This window comes from Stenella coeruleoalba, assembly GCF_951394435.1.
Source record: "Stenella coeruleoalba genome assembly, chromosome: 15".
In the NCBI taxonomy this organism is placed as follows: Eukaryota; Metazoa; Chordata; class Mammalia; order Artiodactyla; family Delphinidae; genus Stenella; species Stenella coeruleoalba.
In genome coordinates, this window is record NC_137161.1 from 4,779,061 (window position 1) to 4,794,270 (window position 15,210).

Here is a 15,210-nt window from a genome sequence, read left to right on the forward strand (position 1 = left end):
ATAAGACCTACATATATTGACTTAGCACCTACCATGAGCCAAAGACTATACTGGGTGCCTTGGAAGGACAGTCTTCCAAACTTCTGGCTAAAGTGGTCAGGGAGAACACATGCTTTCCCCTCCAATTCCTTCTGAAGTCCCAATAAATTACAGGAAAAGAATTAAAAGGCGCAAAATCACACAGATAAACAAAAAAAAAGGAAAAGACAAAACAGCCAACAAGAGATGTCGGCAAAATTCTGGAATCTGGAAAGCTGATGGGCCACTTATCATGGACAGCAGGCTACAGAAAGCAAAAGAAAAGGGCTGGCAGGTTGATCAGAGGGGTAGAGCTCAGAAGCATGTCTACTCGTGCTCTGAGGCTTAGGAATTGGTGGCCCAAGGCGCCTCAGAGGCGGGAGAGCAGTGGGGCTGAAAACAGGAGGACCATTTGCAAGTCTGTAAAAGGAGTTTTGCCCCCAGATTCTCTCCCTAACCCCTCTAACAACCAGCAGTTTAAACAGGGGATCTTCGTACGTGGAGACCACCCAGGGCAAGGTCAGGTATGAAACCGAAAATAGAGGGAGTAAAGACAACTCTGCACATGAAACAGTGAGGTTGTACAGTCTCTCCCTTCTTAAGAGATGACTGCCGGACTAATGCTGCCAGGAAGGAGGCTGTAAGATTCCTCTGTAGAGAAATGAGCCCAGGGTAAACCAACTACAGATACTGACAGCTAGACATTCCCCAAAAAGGTGTCCGTTAGGTCCCTACCCACTTAGCTTTCATACAAACCCACCATTCAACAAATCCCACCTTCACCCATGCAGCTTCCCATCAGCTTTTTAGTGCTTCACTAATAAATACCTAAGGATGGTCAAGGATAACCAGGCATTTGAGAAAACCTCCAAAATGACAGAGACACAAACCTAGTCCAAAGTGAGTCGTAAGTAGCAGATGATGCAGGAGCTAGAACAACAGAAACTATACGTTCCTCGGTGAAAAGAATGTAAACCTTTGAAAGACCACAACCACTGTATAGTCCCTCACGTAGAACATCAAAACGAAAGCTTCTAGAACAACAACAAAAGAACGATAATATCCACGGTGAAAAGAAAATTATATATATATATCTAGCTAGTAAGTGGAAAAGAAAGAATTCTTGAAAATGATAAATACGTTAGCAGAAAAAAAAATCAAAAGAAAGTTGGAAACTAGAGCTGAAGAATTTCCCCAGAAATAGAAAAAGGATCAGGAATTAAAATGGCCTTAGACTTCTCATGGGCAATACTGGAAACTGGCAATCAGTGAACAATGCTTCAAAATCCTCTGAAGGATGGCCAGCCTTGACTTTTATAACCAATACAGCTATCAACCAAGTGTGAGGGCAGAATGGAACACTTCCAGAAATGCAAAGTTCTCAGAAACATGATCTCCCACGTACTCCTCCGTCAGAAACCTGCTAAAGGATGTGCTCCACCAAAGGGAGGTAGTAAAAGAAGAGAAGGCTAGAGATGCAGAAAACGAGAAATCCAAAACCCAGAAGAGAACAAAGGGAGTTCCCAAGATGAAAGCCAGGGAGGAGCCCTCCTGGGCTGAGAGCCGTGCAGCAAGCCTAGGAAGCCGTCAGTCCAGAGACTAGCAAGAGAACGCAGAGCTCCAAGGGGGGACCTTTCTAAGAGGAAAATCACAGACTACCCGATGTGCAAATGTACTCAAGAGGCTCATACTTCTGTCAGAGTCTGGGGCTGAATTTATCATAGAAACTAAGCAAACAGAGCACTGAGATTTAGTTACTCCGAGGGGAAAAGGACTGTGGATAAAAGGGAAATATAATCATAGAACACACAAGGCAGAGCTGTGAACAATATTTCAAGTAGTCTTAATCATGCAAAAGCATGCCGACACAGCCAGAAATGATGACATAACACTCTGAGAGGGGCAGGGATGGAGAGAAAGGTTCTTGGAGCTAAATCCTTATCCTCCTTAGGAGGAAATCAGTAGACAGTATCTACACATGAAAAACCAAGAAAAAGTAATACAGGCACATTATTCAGAAATACAGAGGTTGATACCCAGAAGAAATTAGTGCTACAACAGCTGCCTCTAGGCAACGGAAGCTGGGAGTGATGGGGGTCTGCTGGGTTTCATTATGAGCCTATTAGAACTATTTGGCTTTTTATACCATGTACACGAAATGCTTCAGTTAAAAAACAAAATTAAAAATACCACACGACCAAATCCAGTGACAAAACCTAGAACGTCCCTTCAAATTGCTCTTACTCCAGTAAAGGGACAGAGAGTTGGGGGGACAGGGGTGGTGGGGTAGGGACGGTGCCGTAGAGCAGGCAGTGCCAGATGAAGAGAGAAGATAACATCTTCACTCTGCAAAGTGGGCTTATCCTCAAGGTCTGAGACTGAAGGGAAATACCCGAAGTATGACAGGGCCGCAGGGCCTGGAGAGCTATTCTTTGATGGTTTCATCTTTACTAAGGGAAGATACTTCTATGTTTTGGAATCACGTTTAGGACTGGCAATGTGACCGCAAGGAGGGGCTTAAAATATAACGGTCGGTCTTGGTTTGTCTTTAAAAATAGAGTCCTGCCTTGCATACACACTTTCCTAACGTTTTTGAAATAGCATGAAAGTATATTTTTGCAAAAGTCCGTAACATTAATTTTGTATTTCTCCAAAGTTTTGCTGTTTCTCTGCTTCTTTGATGTGACCTTAGCAGTCAAACATCGCTAAGAAACAGAAGTTCTACTTGAAAAAAAAAGGAAGTCTAGACTCCGAGTACAATTTCCGAGGGTATTCTCAGTTTCTGACGGGGCACGTCACTCCCGTTACAGGACCCTGGCAGATTCTCAGGGAGGTTTGTCTTCTAATGCACTAACGAAAGCTAATGGCAAATTGGTGTGGTTATTTCCTCAGAACGGCACCTTTTGTTGTTTGAAAAGGCCTCTGTTTCACAGCTTGGATTTTAACCCTTTAAGGATTACCACCATTTTCAGTCCCTCTTACAGAAGCTCCCTGGACTGGGAGGCTGAAACATCCCACCCCATTCACATCCTCTGTGGACTCCATAGTCAAAGGACCCCAGGAATGTGACAAAAGATGTTCGGACTGGTGCAGTAGTGAGGCTGCTAGTGCAGGTCAACGGTCCAAGCTCAATTCGTTGGCCACAAAGGGCGATTTCCTCCCCCTGCCCAATCCACTTCTGTACCCTTTGCTGCACGTGATTTTCCTATTAGTAAAATCCTGTCTAGATTCCTATTTGCACATTCATAAATGTGTGTCCTCAGAATCTTCATCTTTGCTCTCCGTCATCAGCCCTTTGTGTGGCCTTTTAATGTCCCTGCAGATCCTTTACCGTATGAAAAGCTTCTCAACCTCATGTAAAGGAACCCCAAATTAAAGCTGGGAAATCAAATGCGCTTTTCAGATGAGCAAAGATCAAAAAGGTGGACGATGCAACATGCTGGTGAAGGAACAGGGAAGGAGGCAGTGCTGGGACCATGTGCGGCCACGTCCTCTGGAAGACGATGTGGAGTCACATGACCAATTTTACATGCAGGCGCCCTTTCCTGTTTCTCTTCCAGGAACTGTCTCATTTACAGGGGAGTCTGCTGTGGCTGTGTTTGCAGCAGCGAGACCAGAAATGACTTAGGTGCACCTCACAGAGGGCTGGTTAAGGAAGTGATGGGCACATCACCCAGAGGAGAACTACAGAACCATTCAGATGTGTTGTGGCCATGAAACGATCTCCAAGATGCATCACAAAGTCCACTCGCAGCACTCAGGATGGGGCAGGGCGTGTGGGCTGCCGCTTGTGCGCAAGGACACACGAGGGCTCTGCGTACACAGGTGCAGAGAGAGTCCAACAAGAATGGGGCACAGGAGCCCCTGGAGAGGGGAGCGGGCCTGGGCCTGGGGGGGCACTGACTTGGAGCTGTCTATCCTTTGGTCTTGTATGAAGTCTTACTGTTGGCATGTGTAACTTTCCCCAAAGAGGTTAAAATGTTTTCAGGAATGTTTTAAAAAGATAACATCAGAAGATGGAGCCTATCAGCCACCGCTTAAAGACCATCACCACCCCACCTTGCAGGCTTGGAGGCAACTGGACACCAGTGAGCAATCAGTAAATCAATGACAAACGCCTCCCCCAGTAGGAAAACACGGGGATGCAGGTCTGGCCCCCATGCTGAAGCTCTCTGGGCAAAAGGTTCCCCATCAGTAAAATGAGAAGGTTGACCTAAGTCATCCCATAAGTCTGTCTTGGGGCACAAAATATCTGATTGTTCTCTTAAACCAATTTCATGTTCCTAAGAAGTGGTGAGAGAGGGCTGCACCATCTTCTCTGAAGCACAGCTAAACTGCTCATAGGCCATCTGTTCAAAATAATCGTACACTGAAGCATCCTTTAAACACATTCAGAGCACAGAATTTATTGAACATAATATGGAGATGGCTAGTACAGAAGTTCATGCCTCAGCAGGGCAGGTTTCATCAGGCTGACACGGAACATGTGAGAACATGCTGTGAACGGCTCTCTCGAGCTGGCCGCTGCAGGAATACACCTCCTTCCCTCCGGAGAACAGAAAATCAGCCATAAAACCGTGAATTCATTACACATCAGATAACCAACACGTACGATGCTAAAGAGTCCTTTCCTACACCAGCTTTTTAAAGGAATTCCATGTCAAAACAGGGCATACAACTTCAAATATGTAAAAGAAAAATTATGAAAACGAAAGCATTCTAAGACATCTCTTAAAATACTCAATCGCAAAACGTTAACATATACTGAAGGCAGAATAAAAACCCTGACCACAAACCACAGAGATCTCTTTCCAGGACAGGGAGTGACAGGGGGTGAGACACAAAGCATGGAAAGAACAGCACGTGTGACTGAAACTACTTCTTTACTCAAAACTGTTGAGAGGAGGTGAAGGGAGCATTTAAATAAAAATAGATCGTCTTGAGTTTCCTAAAGAAGTTCCAAATGGCAGCAGTTTACAAACTGTCTTTAAAAAAAACACGAAACACTAGCAAGAGAAAGGAGAACCAAATGTATTTTGCGTTTTTCTAGGTAGGAGCCTGAGGCACCTTACTGAGGCTGCTTACGAATGAAAAACACAAAAACACACTCTTTCCCACTGAGTAATTTCCCAGCATCTCATTCGGGATCAGACACAGAGAAGGTAAATTGATCAACGTTTGCTGAATGAGGGAGTGGTGAAAAGCAAGCAGCAGTTCTTGTACATACACATGGTCTCAGTAGGACAGACAGTAAACTCTGACCTTTGAATCCAAAGAAAATTATCAAGGGGAAAGAAGTATTTTTAAATGAATGCTGCACTAGAGGTTAACAGCTGAATTTAAGTTACTTCTAAAATACAAAAGACAGGGCTTCCCTGGTGGCGCAGTGGTTGAGAGTCCGCCTGCCGATGCAGGGCACACGGGTTCGTGCCCCGGTCCGGGAAGATCCCACATGCCGCGGAGCGGCTGGGCCCGTGAGCCATGGCCGCTGAGCCTGCGCGTCCGGAGCCTGTGCTCCGCAACGGGAGAGGCCACAACAGTGAGAGGCCCGCGTACCGCAAAAAAAATAATAAAAATTAAAAAATAAATAAAATACAAAAGACAGATGGGAATGCAGGCAGCCAGTTCATAAAAAGAACCAGACCTCTTCGTATTACATGGAAAACCGTCGAGCTGATGTGAGAAACATGCATGCTAATTAATCATCCTAGATCACAAAAAGCTATGCATTCTTGTTAGCACTAAGCCTTAATGAAATCGGGTTAAGGTATCTGATTTGTCTCCCCTAGTTGGCAGTTGCTGAAGGAAACAAACAAACAAAAAGTAACCTGTTCTGTTTCGGCCAGACTCGGCGCTGGCTATCAGTGAGACGAAACCCTCCGGGGCCGCAGCTGCACCTGCGGGAGCCGGGCGGAGCTCCTGCCGTTCAGGATGCAGAGGTGAGCAGGACGGGGGAGCGAGCATCAGCCCTGCACCCACCCACCCTGAGCCAGATGATTAAATACACATCAACCCTGCGGTATAAGAAAGTAACTGTAATACGGTATTGTCACAGGATCAATGTTTCCTGGTTTAAAAACAAACATTAGCATTTACTTAGCAGCAGAAAACTATTATCCCACGGTACTGTTTTATTCAACTGACATCTTTTAATCAAAGCAATCCATATTGTGGCAACATTCCAAGGTATCATAATTGCAAATATATATGGCATGTTAGATAACAGCTGTATCCTTGTTGCTAGTTCTTTTTTCCTTCCCTACTGATTGGATGCAGGCATTTTCTGATGATTATTTGCACTAAGAAGAAAACCTGAAGTAATTATACTGAGACAACTTCTCATCCACCTCTACTGGTTTCACTTTTAACTCTTACACACAACTGTTTGTGTGTGCTCACGTCTTCTAAATGTTTCAGAATACCTCTGTGATGACAATGAGAAGGACACCTCGCTTTTCAGTGGCGGGGCCGTAGCTAACAAGAGTGGGGTCTGTGTCGTCGGCACGGGGGTGTAGGGCCTTGTGTACCCCAACTCCTGGTCCTGGAGGCCAAGCCTTGCGTGCTAAGTACGCGGCTGGTGAGATTCAGACGCAGGAGGAAAAGGGTCTGTGAATCTCGCTGGAGATCCACGTTCACAGCCTGTCCAGTCTGCCTGTCCGCCGATGTGCCTCATTGGGGTCTGCTATTACTGGCTCCCCCCGGTGATTTCCCGGAGAAGCACAGCGCTGACTCGGGGGAGAGGTCTGAGACCAGCGGCTCGGCTGCTGTGAACCTCAGCAGGCCACTTCTGTGACACCAATTTTAATGAACTGCCTTCGCTTCCCATTTAATTCACAAGTTTCGTAAAGCCTCCCTGGAAAGCCTTCTCATTATCACCTCGCTGAGACAAGCTAGTAATTTTCTTTCTCAAGCCCCCAAACTCATTCCCCAGGAGCATCATGCAGAGATCTTCAGGCAGTGAGAAAATGGAAAACACACATTTCTTCACTGCCTGAAGTGTGCTTAGTTTCAAAAAGCAAAATACAAAGCATCTGAAGGAGAGTCCTGGTTCTGTCTACTTTATCTTTAAAATCACTGCAGAAGGGACGAAGGCAAACACCTGGAAGGTGGACGAAGATCAGTGCTGCTGAGATCAGCCCCTGTGAATTCACCGAGGCCTTTCTCGCCGCTCCTCTGACTGGTTTTTGTGGTTGAAACAGCGTCCTGGCGATTTAGGCCCTCGCAGCAGGCTTGCCAGAGACTGACTTCATTCCAAATGAGGGGTACTAACAAGCCGCCCCGTTTAACCTCCCGGAGGCTGCATTTCCTCACGTGCAAAACTAGAGCCCTCACGCCCCCATCCCCATCACAGTCGTCGTGAGCATTAAGCCAGTGAGTGAACCTATCGGATGCTCTGCACGGGGTGGGAGGGCGTCCTAACAACAGCGACTCTCTCTAAGAGGTTACTGTCAAAGCAGCTCTGGCTGAGGAAGGCTTTTAAAAAGACTAATAAGTTTTCTCCAAACCCAATCGGGCCAGGAACCCTGAGGGACCCCGCTTCTCGTGGGGCACACGTGGTCCCAAGCCGCCCTTTCGGGTCTTATCGGATCTGCGTGCCCTGAGCTGGAGTCTTCCGTCTACCGTGCAGGGGACTTTCTAAATACAACCCCATTCCCGCTCATCTCTCGGCAGCAGCAACCTCGGCCCAAGCTTCACTGAGCCAGGCCTCCTCAGAGTGGGAACTCTGATAATTCCATGTATTACTTAAAGCTCCTCCTGCTCTAGCCCGACTGTCTCAACAGGAAGAGGCCGCTCCCGCCCCAGGGCCCCAGCGAGACGCGAGTCAGTGAACGGCCATCACCAGCAGGGGGAGCAGCGGCCTCTCCACCTGCCAAGGTCTCGGAGGTTAAACGTTGCTCAAGTGTTCAAGGTGACTTCCGAGCCCAAGTCCCACCTTGCTCGTGTTTCTTTTCTTGTTTTCTTTTAATCAAGAATTTCACAAACAACCCACAACCAGAAACTTGTAATTGGGCCAGTTCTTTGAAGAAGGAGCTGAAGATGACAAAAGGCATTCTATTGTGGTGTGGATTCTGAGTTGGCAAATACAAAGATTTTTGTGTGCAAAAAATATAGGCACCGTTTGAAAAACGTTAAGCTACTTACATGTGGCACATATGCTACATATACACACACAGCTTGTTTTCAAATTAATCTGAACGGCCATTTAGCTCTGGGCTATCACCTCATTCAGTTGTATCTGACTCAACACAGCCTGCAAGTCCAGTACTGGTATCTTCCAATAGCAATTCTGTTCCTGGGGTTTCTTTGAAAGCTTTTAGGTTTTCACGGATCACTGGAGGTTCTTCATTTTTCCCCCTTCTGTGTTATGTAGGTATAAGCCGTCTCTCTAGGCATAAACTGTCCACTGGTAAAAATCAATTTTGATTTTATCAGTATTTATTAGCACTGGTGCCAGCAGTTTAGAAGACTAGAGAAGGAAAACATGCAAACTAGGAGGAGAAAAAAAATGAAAGCCGGGTCCTCATACCTACAAATAACACAGCCTGCTGGTCTTTCAGGTATTTTGTAAGGTGCCGAGGGAGCTTAAATTACCAATTTTTAAATTCAATCAATAAAAATTTACAGGACTCTGTTACTGCTTGCATCTCTCCCGTATCTGCGAGCCCGGTGGCGGGTATTTCTAAAACAAGGGCACCACTCTCAGAGGTGCCGTGAGCCAGTAACCAGGGCAGCAGGCACCGGAGCAGGCACCTGACTGCACCCACCCAGGCTCCCTTCCCGGCCAGCACCCTAACCAGCTTCAGCCTGGCTCGCTCTAAGCCAGTTTATTCCAGTGACTTGACTCTCACCCTCTCAGGACAGAACAGACCACGGGGCAGGACCGCACATCCAATCTACCTGCTTTACTCTCATTTTCCAGAAAAGACACCCAAAATGTGCATGCTTGGGACTTCCCTGGTGACGCAGTGATTAAGAATCCGCCTGCCAATGCAGGGGACACAGGTTCGAGCCCTGGTCCGGGAAGATCCCACATGCCACGGAGCAACTAAACCCCTGCGCCACAACTACTGAGCCCACGAGCCATTAACTACTGAAGCCCGCGTGCCTAGAGCCCATGCTCTGCAACTAGAGAAGCCACAGCAATGAGAAGCAGCACACACACCACAACGAAGAGTAGCCCCTGCTCGCCGCAACTAAAAAAAGCCCGCGCGCAGCAACGAAAACCCAAAACGTTCAAAAATAAATAAAATTTAAAAAAAAAAAAAGTGCGTGCTTCTCCAGGTTCGAGATCTTGAGTGTCTGTGGCTCTTAAAATGGTCCCTGAACCAGAGCAGTGCCTGCTCCACACACGTCCTCCTCCCTGACACACACTTCACTGACCAGGGTCACTGGCATGGTGTCCGCTCTGCCCATCACCACCCTCCTCCTCTCCCTGGGGCGGGGGGGAGACGTTCCCTTTTTCCACTCAGTCAAAAAGCTCAACAGGTGCTCACCAAGTCCTAGCCCCGAAAACAGAAAGAGGTTTCACAGGATGATTAGTTTTAAGAGACAACTTTGGATTTTAGATTTTGATTTTTAGCTACACACAAAATGCCACCATCCTCGGAGAAGCTGAATTCCTTCTAGATGCACACGAAACACTTAGTCACTTCCAAAGACCTAAGACACAAGTGTCCCAGGTACGCTTTGTGAGAACCTGGTCACTCGACCACGGGCGCCAGCAAACTCCAGCCTCACGGGCCAAATCCCAGCAGCTGTTCTTGTGAATAAAGTTTCAATGGTACACACGGCAACATCCTTTAAGAAAACGTCTGCCAACTCCTGCTCTAGAGGAATGGGACTGTACTGCACCCCCAGGCACTATTTGAGGCACCCCCCCATCACTCTCCTTTCAAGGTCATGAGGTGTTAGAAGCCACATGAAGAGCAATTCGTTGCAACTCCTACACTCAGATAGGTTTCACTCCACTTGGAGAAAACAGCAGGAAGCACAGGCTTCCCAGCTCAGTCTTCTCACTCCTTTTCCTAAGTACCTGGGTCCACACGGAATAGAGACTGGAGAGTAAGTTATAACCGGGCAGCCGGCCTTCCATAGCTTCACGCCATGGGTGTGTGGTCGAGAACGAGGTCTAGTCAACGTTTACCGCGAGTTCTCAGGATGTACAGTAAACATGTTATATTTCTCATCGATAGGGTTCATTTTTAAATCAACCTTCCAATGACGAAATAATAATGATAAAAATAATGTCTCCTTCCCCCCGCCATTTAGCACAAGTGACAAAATGACAAAAGAACTCTTAATTTGGGGGCTTTATTTTAATTTTTTTTTCTTTTAAAGATGCTACATAGTCGAACAGAATTGGATTGGTCTTTTATGGCATAAAATTAATTCACAAACTCTCGATCACTACTTGACGGATTATCTGACGTTTCTCTCCCACCCCCTCCCAACCCCACCGAGCCGGTTTCCTCTCTGCTCACCCCTCTGCTGCCTGACTCACATGCCCTGATCCCCAGCTAGGGCCACACGGGGAAGGTCAGGGCCACGCTGGGGCACGTGTGCTGAAGCGTGAGTGGTGGCTGAGGAGTGGAGAAAGAAAGAACAGCACAGAGATCGGCTGCCCTTCCCCAGAGAGCGTGGCCTAGAGCCGACCGCCACTGCTAAGCACTCCCCTCCCTACGAGAGTCGCTACTTATTTGCACAGAAAAGCACTTCCCGGCAGCCGTTTTCCAGCGTTCCAACGAGCCGCACCTCCATCTGTGTGTACAGCCCAGAACCTCCAGCAGCAATGCCAGCTTCACCCAGCAGAGTTAGGTAGCACAGGTGATTTTAGGCCACAGAGTTAATTATAATCTTGTGACAAGAAAACATGAGATGAAATACATTAAATAAGTTAAATATGCATTAAACATCTCTGAATAACAATTCAATCTCATGACATGAACCAATGGTTATCTAGCTTGGTCCCTTTAAGAGAACAAAGCCTTCACTGACTTCTATTTCCAGAGTATTGGGTCACTCGGGCAACATACACCTCCCAGCATAGCCGATGCTGCCACAGCGCCGTTCTTCTCGGCCTCAGACTCTCTCCATCAGTCCCAGGGAACTGATGGCCGGGGCAGACATGGAGGAGCAGCCCGGAGGGAGCGAGCAGTGCGGGGAGGACGCCTTGGGGGGGATGCACTCTCCACCGCGCTGGGCTCCAGCTCCCCGAGGGCCAGCACCAACAGGCAAGGAAGAGTGTCGTGTTGGAAGAGAGGTGATTAGCAACATGGACCAAGGCTACAAGTGTTTAAAATGACATGTACAACATGCCAGTCTCGTTTACATGGTTTCCCTTGTCATTAATAAGGATCATTCTTTTCCCCCGATCATTCACTATACGTGTTAAACTTTCTAAAAGATTGTTATTTTATGTTCTATGTGTGTGTGCACGCGTGCGGCAGCACACACGCGCAGGGAGGGGTCATTTAAAGGCAAGACCTGTGAGATGTCATCATACGTTAACTTCTTTTTACACGCGGTTATGATACACTTAAATCCCATGACATGGCGGAGCCATCAATCCAATTTACCATCCTTTGCCTGCTGCCTCTACAAGGCGATCTTCCCTATGATTACACCGACGATAAAGAACAAAACCACCAGCGCGAGTAGCCGGGTGCTGAGGCCCTCCTCCTTCCCAGCCGCAGCTAACACGGGAACGGGGCTGTTGCTCTGCGCTGCCTTCCTCATCCGAAGTCCATCTTCTTCCTACGGGAGCAAACACACGTTTCAAAGACAGTCCAAGGCACCAGAGCAGCAGTCAACTGTACAGCTTGGGGGACGCGGCGGGGAGGCGGTGATGCCCAGACTCGATCACATGATGAGGTCCAACCTCCTCGTTTTGCAAATGGAGAAACAAGCCTACACAGAAGAAGAGACTGGCTTGAGGCCACCACAAAAATACTGCCGGGAGCCCCTCTTTTCTCCCATCCATCCTACACAGTGCTGCTGGGTACCTTTTTATACCACACATCTAAGCAGGGGACTCCCTGGTTCCCCATGATTTACAGAAAAAAACTCTTCAGAGAAAAGAATCACAAGAAACGACCAAGTGGGGGACCTGGAAGTTTTCAAAGGTAGAGCTCTGTATATAGTTGATATCTGATGAGTTACAGGTAGACTGCTGGATCAAAACTGTGATGTCTGTAATATTAAAATGAGCTTGATACATGCATCTCAAATATTTTCTACTTAACGCATGGAATTCCCACCAAGGAAATGACTCTCTTTCTCATACGCGTGAAGATAACTTGGCCATTTTCCCCCGCACACACAGACCTGTACGAACAGAAACTTTTGCTTTCTCCACGTCCCCAAACGGGGCGCACACCAAGGCTTTCCTACCCCGGCTAGTTACCCCTCGACTCATCCCTGACGCCCACACAGCAGCTGCACCTTCTCTTCTTCTGCTTCAGTCCATTCACATTCAGCAAGTGCCTAGCGGGTCTTGAAGACAAGAGGCATCAACCCACCGAGCAGACTTTCCGTGACACTCATGGCCACCTCGGTGGAACCGCTCATCACACTCGGTATCAGTATTCGTGCCGGGGCCTCCCCGGCTACCCTGGTTAACAAGGGAGCTTATCTTAAGGGCAGGGACTGCCCGTGTCTGTATCCACAGAGCGGGGTACAAGGTAGGGCCTTAGGAAATGTGCTGGCCAAGTGACAGGAGGAAACAACACAAAACAAGAAATCAGTGTTTGGCAAGATAAAGAATCTTCTAATGTCAAGATTCGCCCGATAATATTTTAAAAGACGCTCTGCTCACGGGGCACGGCCAATACGACTGCGCAGTGATAAATGACTGGTGCTATTCGATTAACTTTAAAAAAAAATGGGCACAGCAATACAGCATTTATTTTATTGGGTTTATACAGAAGCTATTTCTACCTATTTATCACTTTAAATGGCACAGAAGTCTGTTTCTGAAGAGCAATACATTCAAGGAGAACCTCTAGGCGTATCTTAGATTTTTAGCCAAAAGGTAGCGTGTCAGCTTCATAATTTACTCCTTACTAAAGGAAGTCAAATCAAGATTACTGCCAAGAAAGAAGATGATGCCATTTCCCAAACTCTGTCAGCCCTCCTGTATCTACTACCTTGCTAGAATAAGAGAAGGAAAGTCAACTGCCACGAATTTATGACGTGCACCTGGCGCTACGCAGTGAAAAAAGCCTATCATGTGGTTGGGGGACATGATCACGATGCAGAGAACAGATCGGCCTCGAGATTTAAGCTGCAACGAAAGACCCTATGATCAGACGTTCAGAAATGCTCTCTTTAATACTGCGTATGAAACAGACATACTTTTAACACTGGAGGGGGCCTTAAAGGGGTTTTGCGAACAGAGGCCTGGGAGCCGCCGTGACTAAAAAAGATTCACAGCGAGCCCAAGTTTGGCTGGTCATTTCCACAACACTGCAGGCCTCCAAGACCAAGCGAAATGCACCTGCTTCCCTCCAATGCCAACCGCCGGGTCAATGGCCACAAGCTGGAGACTCTGGTTCCCTGTAATTTCCACCCATGTACGGCGACAGCTTCCCACCTCCAGTCTCCTCACCGCGTTAACAGCAGGATGAGACCCTACTGCCTAGACCTATTTAGGATCCTCATGAAACAGAATTATGCTGTGTTAAAACGGAATACAGGTCAGTATTTACCCACTTAAAAAAGATTCTCATCCAGTGGGGATGGAGTGGGGTTTGAACACGTGAATTCAAGACAGCCATTGCTGTTTCATTTTTAGTCTCAGAACTGAATTTCAGTTTACGCTAATGGATTGTTTGTTTGTTGCTTTTATACGAGGTGACAAGGGTTTATATTGTGCGAATATAAGACAACTCTACAGATGCTGGGGTCCATCAACCTCCCCACCCAAGATCACGGCGAAAAGCCCCTGTTCCCTGCAGATGATCAGAAAATGAAACGCTGTTACCTTGAACTGCTTGTTCTCTTCCCGCAGCCTCTGAACTTCACTCTGCAGCCGCTTACATTCTTCCATCACCTTCTTAACTTCAGTGTCATCCAAAGAAGAACTCAGAGCTTTAGACACTGTTGGTGTTTCTGTCTTTGATGCAGTTGTGGATATAATTTTATTTATTTCTACATCATGCTGTTCAGAAATAAATGAAAGCCCAAGTGTCACCAACTATGTAGTAATGGACTTTTTAATGCAAAGTAAAAAGTAGTTCTCAGCAAACACCACACGTGGTAGCGTTTCATCCACACTGTAAAATGTCACATTTACTTTTAATATGGATTACTTTATCTAGTATCTTAATAATCTAAAGCAACTGCGCTCCAGAAATCATGGATAAGGGCAAATGATGAAGTTCGGCTGAGACTAACACGTCAAAGAAAGAGAGGAGGGGCCGTGCATACTGCACTATCAAAGTCCCGCCATGCAGAAATTAGCACACTGTAACTGCAAGCTCAGGAATTACCATCCACAAATTACTGTCACCACGAAGGTCTGAACACCCCCAGGGCTGGCTGAGTGGGGGTCTCGGAAGGCGGCCAGAGGGGACGTAACACAGAGGGTGATTTACTTCATGAAGATGGAAGGAAGGTGCAGTAAACTCAGTGTCTACAATATTTCAGTCTGGGGAAGCACCACATTCCTCCATTTCCTCGGCCAAGACTGTGCTGTGACACACTCTGGAGACCGGCGGGGGATGAATCAGTAAGTGGGGAGAGGGCATGGAAGCACTCAGGTGTGTCGGGAAAATAAAATAACTGGGGATCGTTGCCCTGGGGGTTCCATGCAGCAAACTGAAAACTAGGAGCTCTACCCTTCGTCTCTCCCAAGCGAGAAGAGTGAGGCCCTGAAAGGCAAGGCCCCACCTTACAGAGCTAATCACCTAGCACAGAGCTAGGGCCAGAACACAGATCTCACAGCGTCCACAACTGACCTTCCCAGGACTGGAATGGGAATGGGAAGGAAAAAAAGAAAAAAAGACCAGTGCCATTCAAACCAACAGGATAACGATAGTGGTCAATTACTGAGCAGAAAAAAAATGCTACGTGGTTTCGACACGAAGCATCAGCATTCCTGGAGACGGCTATGGACAATGTTGAGGAGGTGAGCATTTCTATCTCCCACCTCCAGCTGTTAACAGCCAGGGTGGCTGAATGTTCTACATGTGT

At 47.1% G+C, this 15,210-nt stretch overlaps 1 protein-coding gene across 1 annotated transcript in view; it reads right to left on the reverse strand.

Moving 5' to 3' along the window:
• Nucleotides 1–9,501: 9,501 nt before the first annotated feature.
• VAPB (VAMP associated protein B and C) overlaps nucleotides 9,502–15,210 on the reverse strand; it is a 49,750-nt gene continuing 44,041 nt past the window's right edge. The window contains exons 5-6 of the mRNA XM_079946446.1: nucleotides 14,000–14,176; nucleotides 9,502–11,772 (exon numbers count right to left, since the gene is read on the reverse strand). Coding sequence (XP_079802572.1) covers nucleotides 11,614–11,772; nucleotides 14,000–14,176 — 336 coding nt within the window. The 3' untranslated portion in view covers nucleotides 9,502–11,613. The remainder of the gene's footprint in view (nucleotides 11,773–13,999; nucleotides 14,177–15,210) is intronic.